Here is a 15569-nt window from a genome sequence, read left to right as displayed (position 1 = left end):
CTCCTTCATGTACAAACATTTTTTTTTTGCCACAAATAATAGTATATGTTTTTCTTTTCTATTTATATCATGTTACATTTTATTATTACATGTTATTTTCTTTTTATAAAAGCAACCAAGTGGATAGAGTAGAGTAGATAGAGAATTGGATCTGGAGTCAGAAAGAACTGAGTTCAAATTTTACCTATTTATTAACTATGACTCTAGGAAAGTCATTTAACCTTAATTTCCTCATCTGTAAAAATGGAGATAATAATAGTATCTACCTCTCAATGTGGTTGTGAAATTCAAATGTGATAATACAGTGCCTGGAATATAGTGGGCGCTATATAAATGTTTCTTTCCTTTTTACATAGTATCTTTTATTCCATGCCTCAATTTGTTCCAGATTAGCTTCATTACCTAATTCTACAGTCTTTTCCTATCTGAGCAATGGGTAATGAATATCTCCCTTCCAGGATAGGAGGGCTCACTTAATTTATTCTTTTCAATTTAGATGCTTTATTTTTGAAGGAATCTTAAAGATCCAGTTTCCATATTTTATAGATAAGGAATATAAGCGTCAGTGAAGATAAGTTGGTTATTTGTCAATGATCATTAGGCAAAAAGCTACATAGTCAGGATTCAAACTCTGACTCCAAATCCAGTCTCCTTTCACTTCTCTATGCTGCATTTGGGGAAGATCTGATGATTTCTCCCAATCCTGCTCAATTTTGTAATGAAATATCTAGCTATGTCCTTCTCTATTGCCTCCTGCTTAGATTTCAAATTAACTTGCTCTTCACCATAGGTGGCGCAGTGTCTAGAGCACTAGCCCTAGAGTCAGGAGGACCTGAATTCAAATTCAGTTTCTGACATTTAATGATTACCTAGTTGTGTGACCTTGGACAAGTCTGGTCCTCAAAGACTTTACCTTCTCAAATTAGTATAATGAGGAAGATAGCATCATATATATGTATCCTTAATGTTCATTCATATTTTGTAAATTTATTTTTCTTCCTTTATATTTTATATGTATTTTCTCTATTTTCTATTAGTTTGTGACTTACATTCATATTCTTCCAGAGAGACTGTGAATGAAATCCTGGGGAGTCCCTAAATGGGCTATCTCAATTACATTTAATAAATTATTTTATAATGATTATAATATCAACATCAGATGTACAAATGGGGGAAAAAAAGAGTGGTTTTTCTTTTTTCTTTTTGCAAGGCAATGGGATTAAATTGTTTGCCCAAGGTCACACAGCTAGGTAATTATTAAGTGTCTGAGGCCAGATTTGAATTTAGGTACTCTTGACTCCAGGGCCCATGCTCTATCCACTGCACCACCCAGCTGCCCCTACAAAAGACCGTTTTGATTGTGCTTTGGTTGTGTTTGTGAGAGACTATTTTCTCTTCATAACTCTCCCAAGTCTCACCCTATTAATACTCTTTTCACACTCTCAACTCTTTCCTTTTGTCAATCACCTAAAACAGTATTTCTTTTCTCATACATATTGTTATTGCTGTTGCACTTCAAGAACAGATTTGAATTATCCAGGGCTTTGGAGCTGGCTAATCTGGAGACAGTTAGACTTCATTATCAGTACAGGATTATCTTGAGGGAATCAGAGAAGAGGAAGGTGTGTGAGAGGGTAGTAAGAGCACCTCATTTTGTTAGGTGTGGTCCTTTGAATAAATACCACCAGAAACAACTTATCTTTCCAGACCTGTTTTATATTACTTTCTCCATGCATTCTACACAACAGTCACAGTTTCCTCTGTCTCATGCTGCCATCTCCTACAGTAGTGCATTTATCTAACCTTCAATCCAAGGCTCAATCCAATGACAAGGCTCAAAGGACCCCTGCCTCCATGAAGCCTTCAGTGATATCCCTCTCCCGAAACTTTCCTGAATTACTTTGTCAGACTTTTTTACTTTTTCCTCCAATAAACTTAATAGTGACTCATATTTATTTGTTTAAATTCCATACTATACTTCTTCCACTATTCCCCCATGGAAAATTTTCTGAAGGCATGCTTCATTCATATGGACTTTTGTCTTTGTGCCACCAGTACTTTAGCTTGACACCCTTGTGATTTATTGTTGTTGTTGTCATCTTTCAGTTGGGAGATAAAGTTAAGTGACTTGCCCAAGATCACACAGCTCATAAGTGTCAGGCCAGAATTGAACTCAGTAAGATGTGTCTTCTAGACTTCAGGTTCAGAACTCTATCCACTGTGCAACCTAACTCTCCCTCCTTTACCATAATCAATGTTTACTTATCTTTTTTGTTGAATCAAATTGAATTGGATTGAGAATTAGGATCCTAGAAGCATAGGTGATGTTACTTCTTGATTCAACCTAAATCCTCCTCAATTAAGTTCAATTCAATGAACATTTGTTAAATGATTTTATCATAAAAGGAAGCACATCAGGAGCAGCTAGGTGGCACAGTGTCTAGAGCACTAGCCCTAGAGTCAGGAGGACCTGAGTTCAAATTCAATCTCTGACAATTTAATGATTACCTAGTTGTGTGACCTTGGACAAGTCTGGCCCTCAAAGACTTTACCTTCTCAAATTAGGATAATGAGGAAGATAGCATCAATTTGTCAAAGGTCTTTGACTGATACACTACTTATGATGGGTATCAGGCAGATTTGGTAACCTAGAGATAGCCCAATTCATTTTTCTGGAAGTACAAAAGAGGCATTAAAATTATACTGTGGTGTTTCCTAATATTATATGAGAAAATTTAATTTTAAGAACTATAAGGGGACAATACTAAGAGATGAACAAATCTTTTGTGAATTTGTTTTTAATACAATAAATTGAATTTAAAATGTTCTTTTAGACTCGTTTGGAAGTTTCTTCCTTAAACTGTTAACTTGTGTTTCTCTGTTCATTTCAAATTTAAAGAAGTCTTGGCTGATGAAACTGTTATATAAGAGAATATGAACAGTTGTTCATTATGTAATGTGAGAATCAGAAATGCCGCTACAATCCTCTTGCAGAGTAGCTGAAATACTGTATCTGAATTTTGATTGGAATCATGAATATTTTGTAATTTTCTCTAATCTAACATTAATTTAGCAGATTTGTGTTAAATCATATCCTGAATTGAATTTCAAATTTTCCATATGTGCATTTTTAAAAAATGATCTGGCATAGGGGGGATAAAACACTAGAGACTTGGGTTTTTAGTGTTGGCTCTGCCACTGTCACTGCTCTAATTGTAAGTATGACCTTGGTAAAGCATATTCACATCCAGTGGGCCTCAGTTTCCTTATCTGCAAAATTAAATGTTGAAATAATGGTTCATAAGCTTCCTTTAGGATTTCTTGCTCTATCTCCCTATCCTGTCAGTTGAACAGTGCCTTTGTAAAGTTTGTGTGAAACGTTCCTTTAAAATGGTCAGATTGCAAATTTGTTTTTCTTATTTTCCTCAGTACTGATAATGGTGACCTACCCTACTGAAAAAACCAAGGTCCTAAAAAATGAATATGTTAAATTGTATTTCCATGCCATATTTTCCAAACAATTTCATGTTCCTATTTTAAAGATATAGAAACTTTGGCACAAAGACATTGAAATTGCTTGTCCAAGGTTATATGAATCAGTGCTAGAACTGGGAAGAGAATTGTAGTTTCATCATTTACTCTGCTTCTTCTAGCTTTTGGTTCATGCTCTGCTACCTATCATGAAACACTTTTTCAACATCTGTAAATTTGACAGACTATTCACATTTATAATGTTAATATTGCTGTCTGTAATCTCCTCTTTGTGGAAACAGTATTTTCTTGATAATTGGCTTTCATTACTAGCTGATTTATATTCTCAATACCTAAATTATTTTCTTATCACTGATTTCTTTTCTACATACACAAATATACACATATAAATATATACACATTTATATACAGTAAACTACCCGTAGATGTAATTTTTCCAACACTACCCCCCAAAACTTGGAAATGACTTTGTTTTTTGCTGAGCCTTTCCCTCCATTTGGCAAGCATTTCATGTCACTGTTTTTGAAGTGCTGCAGTAGGAAAAAAAATGGCTGCCTTTTGTTTATTTCCCTGTACATTAGCATGATGACATCATAAGATATATTAGCCAAAATGTATATATCTTTAAGATCTCTGATACACTATTAAAGCTTGGAACATAATTTTTTCAAACAATGCCTACAGGGTTTTGTAATTGCTTTAGCACTGGATCAAAAAATATAATGTATATAAATACTTTGGTGAGAGAAGACAAAAACATGCACTCACACACAAATAGTGGCATGTAAAAATATTTTAAAATACTGTTCTAAGCATCAGGAGAAAAAAATCCCAAATAAATTAAAGGAGTTATAAAATAGAGGCATTGTAACATTAATTGTATTCTTTAGTAATAATAGTACAAAGTTGATGAGATGCTGTTACTATAGACAATTTTGTTAATAACTCGACTTTTCTGTACTTTAAAAAATTAAAAATCCAGATGATGCCTGAAATCTTGTGAACAAATTAGACATAATTTTCCAGAAACATTTTAGTGTTAATGGGAAAGTCTAATCCTAAGGTCTAAACAAGTTGAGATCACTCTTTCCTGGATTAATTATTGCAAGCTTTACAAACACTCCTACAAATATATGTTAAAGGACTGACTCTTTTTTATTTAACTAAACACAAGAAGTAATTTGTTCTTTAATCTTGAATCATGATGCTGGCTGAGTTTTTATTCTCATTAAGAAGTAGAGGCTCTAGCTTTTGTTGCACTTCAGCTTGTGTTTGTCACATGATTTTGCTGAGCTTAATAATCAACAAACTGTCAATTACCATTCAATTTAGGGAGATTTTGAAAGGAATAAGGAATGGTTTTGTTATTTGTTTATTAATATTTTGTTGAGTGCAATGTGACTAAATAAGCCATCTCCATTTTTCAAAATTGTGGAAACAACCAGAGTTAATTAACCCTTTATAGACTTAGAAAGACAATTTAATGTTAATTTAATATTTATGAAGCACTAGGTTTCTGTAAATATTGGGTAATCATCACGAGAACCACTTGTTAAAATTGAAATCAGATAAGGAGTGCCATATGCTTTGTAGAGGTAGGAAATAGATAGCCTGAAATAAATTACTGCAGTTTTAAGAATTGATATTAACCATGTGTAAAATTATTAAATGAGGTTTTCTTTGAAAATTCAATATTCTTCAGAGAATTGCCTTTTTTTATGGGAGACCTTAGCTTATTGGTTAATCATGTAGTTCTTATATTCATCTATAAAAATAACAATATCATTTGTTTTCTCAAAAGTTAAGGTGCATGAGTGCAACTACAATAGATATATATCTACATAATCTTAATAAAGATTTTCATTAAGGAGATTTTTTTATGGAAAATCTTTTTTAGAAAGCTTAGCATTAGACAAAAATAAATACTAGCAATCTATTTAACAGGAGAAACAACATGCCTTTATTGCATTAATATAGAAGTACTTTTAGAAGACAGGAAACCGTATAGTGCATTATGACAGTTCCCCATCCCCCTCCTTAACTATTATGAAGCTTCTTATTAAAATAAGATTTAGGTAGCTTCTTTTGAATTCCAGCTGAAATATTTTCTGCAATAATAATAAAAAATGTTGTGAAGGGATTTCCATAATTTGTGCTGCATTAATGACTTAAGGCAGCTTCATAATTTGTTATTCCTTCCTCATAGTAGACCTCAGCTGATAAAAATATCCATAGACACAGTGAAATCAGTGGCATGCCTAGTTCTCTCAGACAAAACTCCCATGTGATCACATGTAGGCAGACTCAGTGAGACTGAAGCTGTTCAGCAAGCAGTAGGTAATGAGTCTTTGTGCAGAGTGAAGCTCTTGTCCCTGAACAATAAAGCATATGGTACCAGCAATAAAACACAGTGCTGGGAAATTTAAGAAGATTCCGCTGGAACCAGGAAGACACAGTGTCTTCGGTGATGATGGCACATATTATAAAATGATAGTCAATGTATTTTGGACTCTAATTAATAAGCAGTGCATGGACTAGGACTACTACAATTTGAACAGGTCAGTTATCTTATAGATTGCTCAAATACTTTTTTATATTTGATTGAATTTAAATGAGGATAGTATGTTGCTTCTTTAAAAAAAAACTTTGCATGTAAGATATTTGCAACATATTGAGTGACTGATGCACATGAATTGATCCAACACTGGATATATTGTTGATGTAATCAGATTTGTTAGGGAAAAAAATTGTGTGTGTGTGTGTGTGTGTGTGTGTGTGTGTGTGTGTGTGTGTGTGTGTGCAGGGGGGGGAGAGAGAGAGAGAGAGAGAGAGAGAGAGAGAGAGAGAGAGAGAGAGAGAGAAAGAGGTTGAGAGAGAGAGAGAGAGAGAGAGAATAATACTATACCTCAAAAAGTATTTAAGGCATCACAAATTTAGAAGGTGTATACAAATGCAATCCATGTGTGAATTAAAAAAAATTTGTCCAGACAGCAATAGCATAAAATGATAGCAATATAGAGATAAAAAAGGCTTTAAATTCAGTTTTTTACTGGAATTAAATATATGTATATGGTATGTTATATATGTATTGCTTATGGATACTAATATGTATATATAAACAACATACACATAAACATACACATGCATTTTGTTGCTATTTAGATTTCTAAGAAATAGAGTGCTGTATAAATCAAAGATTACATATTTTTATTGTTTTTTCCTTAATAGGATATTTGATTTTTAAAATAATAAACATTTATCCCATAAAACTAAAGCATTATTTTGAAAATGTTATAATCTCAACTGCCTATTAGAGCAACATGTTTGCCATTTATAGCTTTTAGCTATGTTAATTTCAGTTATGTATTTTGTCATTTCCTAGATCTTTTAATAATATGGGAATGATTATAAAAACCTTGCTTCACACAAATTGCTCCACATCTTCAAACAAATTAGCTTAATTTCAAGGGAGAAATGATTTAATTATGTGAAAAAGGTATTTTCCCATTGATTCACCATTTAGAAGGGCAAAATGTGTTCATGAACACACTTTTATGCACATGAGCACTAATAACTGGAATATAACATTTCTTATTTCCATGGTCTCTGAGCATTTGAGAAGTTCAATTTTTGAAACAGGGAGGTTGCCGCCTGTAGAAAGGGGAGACACAGTGGATAATTAAAATAGTTAATGATATTTCCAAAGGCAGATAAGCATCTTTATTCTTGTCCATCTAATCTTGTCATTTAACAATAATTTAACTTAACATTGTATCTTCATTAGTGTATAATTTCAACGGATATCATGGGCTTAAATTGTTTCCTTTTCATTCCCCCCTTTTTTTTGCTTTAGAATTTATTTTAATGCTACACACACACACACACACACACACACACACACACACACGGTTAATATTACCCTTCACATTGAATCACATATTTTGCTTGTTGTTATAGTAGCTGCTTATGGAATTTGCACAGTAATTGATAGTTATTCCAGTAAATGTGAAAAAAAAAGTAGAATGACAGCAGGTCTTTTAACATAAAAACAGAAGAGAAATCCTTGATAATATGTACAATTGTACAATGTTCAAAGGCAGACAGAAATTAAATACATCCACAGTTACAGATGTTTATGTTCAATAAATAAAAACATTTTGATTATTCAAAATAATTACATTTAAAAAAAATCAAGTTTCTAAAATCAGTGATCTGAAGTCTGACCATAGTGCTGTTCATTTTATTAGTGGTTGAAATAAAATCAGCTAATTGCATTTCCAAAAACACAGAGAAGTTGATGAGAATTTTAAATCGGCCAACCCCGTGTATTTAAATGAAGTATTTGACTATTTGGGTTTCCTAGGAAACCACAGCTGCTACAGATAGACTTTGTTTGGGGGTGATCCTAGGGGGTCTGCAAATAAAGAATTTAAAAAACGTTTATCCCTTAATCAACACGAGGGGAAAGCACGATTTTTGACAGCCCGATAAAATCGGAGCCCATTTTCTAATAGGCTCTCCCGTGATTCAGGTATTCTGGCTGAACCGCAGCTCTACAATTCCTTACCCAGCATTCCATTCCAGCTCCTGGCAGGCCTGCCCCAGCCTTATGCAAATGAGGGCAGCACAGTAGCTTTGACTGCAGAAGGGGAGGGAGACAGAAATGAGTTCAAAGGTCACACGGCTGGTAGAAGGCTGGAAGAGTTGAATGAAAAAATGAAAAAAAATGTAGTCGGTTCTGCAGCAATCGTTAGCGGGCGGGAGAGGCGTCAGTGAAGTGTGGACCGCCCCGAGTGAAGCTTGCCCAGGCTCTCGCTTGCTCCTGGGCAGGAGCAGAGCCCTGTCCACAGGTAGAGCGAGGCATCGGCGCACGCCAGGATGGGTATGGTTTTGCGGGCGAGCCGCCGCACTTTTTCCTCTGTCTCAGAAACTGGGGTTTCTAGGTTTTCTGCCGTGACTGAATTGTTTTAGTCTCTCAAATGCACATAAACCATTTTCTGGCTTTTGTAATTAGAAACACAATGGCTAGGACTCTTGAATGGAAATTTTGTCCGGATGTAGCTGTTTGAATGAGAAAATTAAATCGGGTTTTCAGCCTCCGAGTAAAGTCACTTTTCCAAAGCCCCAAGATTTGATACTTTGTAACGGGAACAGGTAGGCAAAAGATTCTAATCTCATTCCTCTAGTTCTTAGGAGATGCTTTGGAATTAAAAAAACAATTCTCCTCTTGACCAAGATTCTTATTGATATGACTGGGATTCATTCTTCTAATTTAGGTACTGGGGAAAAATTAAGGACCGCAAAAAATAAGATTTTTCATGTTGAAAGTTTTTTTTTTAATTTTACCGTTTCATATTTGGTGGTTTAAAAATTCTACGTGGTTTTGTTTCTTTTGGTTTTCTGATTATTTCTAGTTTTCTTGACTAATTTTAAATCTTTATTATTAGGAGTTCAACATGTTAAACTTTCCGAGAGGTCTTCCTTTTAACTTGAAATACCAGCTTAGATTGCAAAGTGATTCCAATCCATGATAAATGCTATGGAGGTCACTGGATTGACTCCCTTTATCAGTGTTTGAGAATAATAGCCCTATAGGCATGTGTTTCACTATAATGAATAAATACGATTGACCAGAAGAAGCCTAGAGATGTGTGTGTTTGTGTATAATTCTTCATGAGAACATTTTAGGAATTTCCTTCACCCCTCAATTTTCAAGTATGTAACTTAATAAGTTTTTTTCCTAGAGAAATTGATTACAGTTACTATGTTGTTATAAATTGAGACCATATGAAGCCATCAGTAAATATTGGTCATAGAAAATCGTACTCTCACTTCTGAAGTCAGTTTGCTTCCATCTGTAATAGTTGTTGGGGGTGGGGTGGATTTGTTGCAGAAAAGTGAAGTTGCAAAAATAATGTCTACTCAAGAAATGATTGCTATTGGCTTCTTTTGTTGCATAAGATTAAAGATGTTTTGCATGCACATAGCAAATATATATTTATTTAAACTTGTCTTCCACATAGAACCATGATGGTTGAGATTTGTTAATTTGGCATGTGTATGTATGTGTGTTTGTGGGTATGTATGTGTGTGTGTTTTAAATAAATGGAAACAAACACAGAAGGGCCACATTTAAAGTTGTGAAGGACAATTATGTCAAATGTTTATGGAGCACAGTGTGAGGTGGTCATTCAGGGCCAGATTCTCATCCTTTATCACTCTGCTGGGGCATTGTGACATTTTTTTCCCAGCATTCTATTGTTGACTTAAAGTAACAATTAATTTAATGTGTGATGTGAAAACAAATTGTAAAATTGTCATTTTCTTGTTATATATTTTCTCCTTATACATTTTCTTTTTAAACTTATTAAAATAATTAGGTTAAAAGTGAATGTACTCTAATGATCTTATGTTTTTGTATTGAATGGACAGTGAAATCTTTTTAACAAAACACATTTTCCACTGTTTGAAATGTGCCTAAAATCAAAATAATGTTTAATCAAGAAATTGTATTTTGGATTCTTATTTACTTAAGTTGTAATCCATATCTAAAGACTTCAGATCACCGCTTTTAGAAACTTGATTTTTTAATGTAATTATTTTGAATAATCAAATTTTTTTTTATTTACTGAACATAAACATCTGTTACTCTATGGATGTATTTAGTTTCTACCTGCCTTTGTGCCTGTATGTTTCTGGGGGTGGGATGTGTGGGAGGACTGAATGAATGTGAATACAAATTCACTTAGGCTGTCCCATTCCATTAGCCATGTAAATGGAATTGCTACCACTTTAAGCTCCCCAATAAATAATGAAAATACTGTAGGGTTGGAGTGGAGGGGCAGGAGTTCACTGTGATTCTTCAGAAAATGTGATATTAGACCTACCTTATTATCTATCACCTAGCTATTGTTTATCATCTATATTTTCTATCTGAAATTGTTAAGTTGTCATGAATGATAGGAAATCTGTATATGCAAGTGCAAATTTCTTGCCTGCACATGCTGGGTAATTTGTGTCTCAATGCAAATTCCTTCTAAACTTGGATTTTTTTCTGCTTTGTATAAAACTGTAATTTGTGTACTGGAGGTGGGGTGGGGTGGGAAAGTGAAGTGCTGAATCTGTCCATCTGTTGATATCTGAAGTCCTAAATGAGGAAACTCCCTCTTACTATTCTGAGACTAATCATTAGAGTTTCTTCAGGAATTAAGTGATTTGGCGAAGATTCCACTTCCTGGTATATTTGAATGGCAAAACTTGAATCCAACCCTTATGACTCCTGAGACAAACTTTTTATTTACTTCTTCACCTTATTTCTATGAGCTATGAATTCATGTCCCAATTATCTAAACTTTGATGTATAATGAGTGTGGTACAGGTAAACCACAATATCTTGCACATACTAAGCATGTGAAAAATATTTACTGAATGTTAATTGTTAAATTTTAAAAATTAAGGTTTTACCTCTTTAAAAGTGTATCTTGGGGGTGGCTAGGTGGCGTAGTGGACAAAGCACCGGCCCTGGAGTCAGGAGTACCTGGGTTCAAATCTGGTCTCAGACACTTAATAATTGCCTAGCTGTGTGGCCTTGGGCAAGCCACTTAACCCCATTTGCCTTGCAAAAACCTAAAAAAAAAACCCTAAAAAAAGTGTATCTTATTTTCATTTGGATCTCTTTTTAAAGATTATAATGTCATAGATTTAGAACTGGGAGAATCCCCAAGGGCTATGTAGTTTTTATTACCTTAAATAGAAATATAAGCTTTGCTTTGTTTTCTCAAATACTCTGTAGATTTTTATAAATTGTGAAGTTTGATTTCAAGAGATTCTTTTAATACAAAACCTATTTATGCAACTGAGGAACAGTTGCGTAGATCATACTGAAGTGGGGCAGGTATAATGTATTCAGGAATCTTTAAAATTTTTTTCAAAGATAGCTTGTCTTACTGACTACCTGTCTGTCTTTGCAATCATTTGAAACTAGTTATCCTGTCAGAGCCTTGGGAAAAAAGTGACACCATAAAGGTGACACTCAACCTAACAATAGGTGATATAGTCTAACCTGCAATCCACTTATTCTTTTCTCAGAGTTTGTATAAAATATTATTTTCTATCTAAGTATTTTTTTCCTGAACAGATAACTGGTATTATAAAATCTAGGGGGGGGGGAGATCAGGAAAAAATAATCAAATGCCAAATAGAATACTAAAAATGTGATTCTTTTGTACAATCCCATAACAAATTATTCATATCCTTCAAAAAATAATTTAACCAGACCATACTGTAAAAGCACAATGATGGAAGACTGACAAGTAGACTATATTTTTTTCTTCATTTGTAGGGAACTAATTCTTCCAATTCTATCCTTCCCCAAAGCAAAGCTTGTTTCTATGCCCTTGCTTTTCAGTTTTCTATCATTTCGTATCAGTTTTACTCAAGGGGCTATGCAGAATGAAAAGGAGGTAAAGAAATGTAGGTCAGCATATACTTTTGGTGGAAAATGTGCCAAATCCAAGCTTTAAATTATCCAAAGAAAAGCATAAAAAGTATTATTTATTGTATGTACAGTGTACATGTTTAAATGTAACAAAATTATTAATTTATGTAGCAGTTTAAGATTTACAAAGGACTTTCCTCACAATAACCCTGTGAGATGGATAGTATAAATATTATTGTCCTCATTTTGCAGATGAGCTGAGATGAAGGATTACATACTAAATGTCAGAGACAAACTTCAAAACCAAATCATTTGTGACTATATGTCCAAGGTTTTTTTTCACTAATAGCATACTGCTTCTATAATAATTAATTATATATTTATGCTTGTGCACATTTGGAAGGTCCCCATGCTGAAGATGTAAAAAAATTGGCCATCTTTTTAATATAATCCCATCAAAAGATATATAGGCATGTTAAATTTTAGCCTGTTGAGATATGCAACTTTATCAATATTTTAAGAGAATTGTACAGGACTTCCACCAATGTAGATCATAATTTTATATTCTCTGGTAACCAAAAAACATGAATTACTGGCGGCCTTTTTATCCTTTTCTACTTAGTGGTGATAATAAGAAAGAACTAACATTCAGAGTCTTTCCAAAAACTTTTTAATTGACTTTTTTTAAATGACTTTTAGGGTCAAGTCATAATGAGGTAAAGAAAAGGTGGACATCAGAGGATTGTAACTTCCATAAACTGATGGAATTTATTTTGAATGAATTTACCAGATAGCGAAAGATTATGATTTTAAATACCTATTTAAAAAAAAACCCTGAACTTTTAGTTTTTCTAAATTTATTATACATTATTACTATGTATTTTTGATCACAGAATGCTGATCAAAGTTTAAACTTTGCTTGATGACTGATCTTTTTGAACGTGAGTTATTATACTGTACAATAATAATACATTTATACCTTTAGGAAGTTATTGAGATAGGGACTTTTGTCCTTACATTAAATAGTCTGGGACTATTTGTTATTTCTTTTTTTTTTTAATTTTTAGGTGTTTTTTTTTTTTTGCAAGGTAATGGGGTTAAGTGGCTTGCCCAAGGCCACACAGCTAGGTAAGTATTAAGTGTCTGGGGCTGGATTTGAACTCCAGGGCAGGTGCTCTATCCACTGTGCCACCTAGCAGACACCTAGCCACCCCCTATTTGTTATTTCTAATACTTTCAGTATTCTTTGTTTTTTCTAATCTAGTATCATCTGGAAAATTAGATATCTAAGCCTATAAAACACATTTCATATGGAAGTCATTGAAGGTAGGGTCTTAATATGATGTTCTCTCTTATAGAGAACAATTTTCTCAATCTTTTTGACTTAATTCTGATTCCCTCTGCTTTATGAATCAATGAGGTTGTCAAGAACCTTCCTGCTGAACAAGTGGGGCAATACTGTATACATGGATTTGAGAATCTATCATGTTCAGTCAAAAGTTAGTTTAGCTATACTTCTAGTGCATAGGTCAGCAAACTCAAGCCACATTTGTTCCAGAGATACAAAATGAGTAAGCAGCATGATGCCAGAAAACATATTTGACCTAGAGTCAGAGGACCTGAGTTTATCTTTCATATTCATTAACTTCCATTTCCTCAGCTTTAAAATTACAGTGTTGGAGTAACTGGACTTTAAGGCTTTATTTCCATGCCACCATGAGATCCTTTGATCCCTAGTGTCCCTTATAACTTCAATCTTATAATTTTTTTTAGTTACATATGGGCTGGTCAATCACTACTAATCTTTCATTCATCCATGCAAAACTCAACCAGCATTCATTAAATACTGCTACTATATAGCAAATGGTATTAGAACTGGGCATATAAGACAGGAATAAGACATCTCAAAGTTCAAGGAGTCAAGTAGCAATAAAAATAAATGTATACAAGTAAATATAATATAAATTATTAGAAGAGCGCGAATATCTCTCACCACTTATTTGAGTTATGGTCTGCCACAACTTCAATCCCCAATACCACTTGGGCAAGAATTGCTATATAATAGCAATCTCTAACAGAATCACAGAATTACAGATCAGAGGGACTTAAGGAGATATATAATCCAAGTTTTACCTGATTAAAAATCCCATTTTACTTTTTTTTTTGTTCTTGTAGTTAAGACTTTCCCTCTCATTCAGCACCTGGGTCAGTGACTGTAGCATATTAAATATTTAATAAATGTTTGCTGAATTGAACTGAAGCCTAAATCTTCCTCTTTGCAACCTCTATGTAGTGGTCCATATTTTGCCTTGTAGTTTTAAGGAGAATGTCCAATCCCTTTGCCACATGATGACTCTTTAAATACTTTAAGATAACTTATATTCCAACCCCATCTACATTTTTCTTCTTTGAAGCTAAATGACTTCAAGTTCTTCAAATAATCCTTATATGGCATACTTCTTGAGGTAACAAGGATAGTGCATAATAAGGAGTTAATTGTAGATTATTAGCCTAAATTATTTTTAAAATAGTAATTAATATTAATATGATTCTTTTACCTTTAATTTAAAAGTTTATTCATATTCTTACTTTATATTTAGAACAGTATGGTAAGTTATATGAGCTTTATTCAGATGCACTTCTGGTAAGTAGAATGTGAAATAAAAAATTAAGTTTCCCTTTTCCTTATCATTTCATCTGTGTGATTTTGTTTTTCCAAGGAGATTGAATAAAATAAAATTCAAAACTCAAGAATTCTCTTATAATCACTTTAAGAATGATTTGATCTTTTTCATTCACATCCATTTATTTCACATGTATTTAATTGCCCTTTATATCATCCTCTGTTTGGAAAGTTATTCAAATAAATGGTCAATCTCACCATTTTTGTACATCCAATAAAACATAACATATAGATAACTGTCATTTCCTTACGGATTCTCAGAAGCTCTGTGGAACTTGAAGCTTTAAGCAAACAGGGATTCTCAGAAGCTCTGTGGAACTTGAAGCTTTAAGCAAACAGGTGTCCAACAGTGTCACTAGTTAAAAAAGAAATAGAAATATTATTTCAAACAGAATTTGGTCTGTCAGGACAATACTACACTCAATGAGATACTGAAGTTAGAGTATAAAACTATGTAGCCTTTAATGTTTTGTAATCTCCTATAAAAAACACACATACACATACACAAATCTATGTTCCAAGCATAGTAATTCTCATGGAAAGATAAATACACATTAGTTAGTTGACTACCCAACAAATCTTTTTTTTTTCAGGTTCCAACTGACCTGGTGAAAGGCATTTGTAATTCATTGCACTTTAGATGATTTTTTTAAAGTTTTCATTTTATTCTGCATATTTATGTATACAGATGAAATCACTTATATGAAATGTGTAAAAGTAAGGCTACAAATCGATTTTGAACATATTTCAGGGAGTATTTCCAACCAAGGCTGTGCCTGCATATTTGAAAATAACATTTATCTTTCTTTGTTCTTACCTGAGCAACATAAGTGTGATTACTGTAAAGGAATGTTACTAATTTTCACAGATCATATGTAAATATTTACTTAGTCCTTTATAGCCACCACTGCTTGAATATGTGATATAGACACATGACTTTACTGAGTAGGAATTTTT

General features: G+C 33.3%; 1 protein-coding gene across 7 annotated transcripts in view; it reads left to right on the top strand.

Moving 5' to 3' along the window:
• CSRNP3 (cysteine and serine rich nuclear protein 3) overlaps positions 1–15569 on the top strand; it is a 207813-nt gene that overhangs the window by 58345 nt on the left and 133899 nt on the right. The window contains exon 1 of one of the 7 annotated variants that reach the window (XM_074215812.1): positions 5648–6050. The exons of 3 other annotated variants lie outside the window; for them this stretch is intronic. Coding sequence is in view for 1 of the 4 variants with exons in the window: in XM_074215810.1 (XP_074071911.1) it covers positions 8371–8374 (4 nt within the window). In the remaining 3 variants the exon portion in view is untranslated. 3 more of the 7 variants (XM_074215818.1, XM_074215810.1, XM_074215817.1) reach the window with 3 other exon arrangements.

This window comes from Macrotis lagotis, chromosome 1, assembly GCF_037893015.1.
Source record: "Macrotis lagotis isolate mMagLag1 chromosome 1, bilby.v1.9.chrom.fasta, whole genome shotgun sequence".
NCBI lineage: Eukaryota > Metazoa > Chordata > Mammalia > Peramelemorphia > Peramelidae > Macrotis > Macrotis lagotis.
This window is presented reverse-complemented; position numbering and strand designations above follow the sequence as displayed.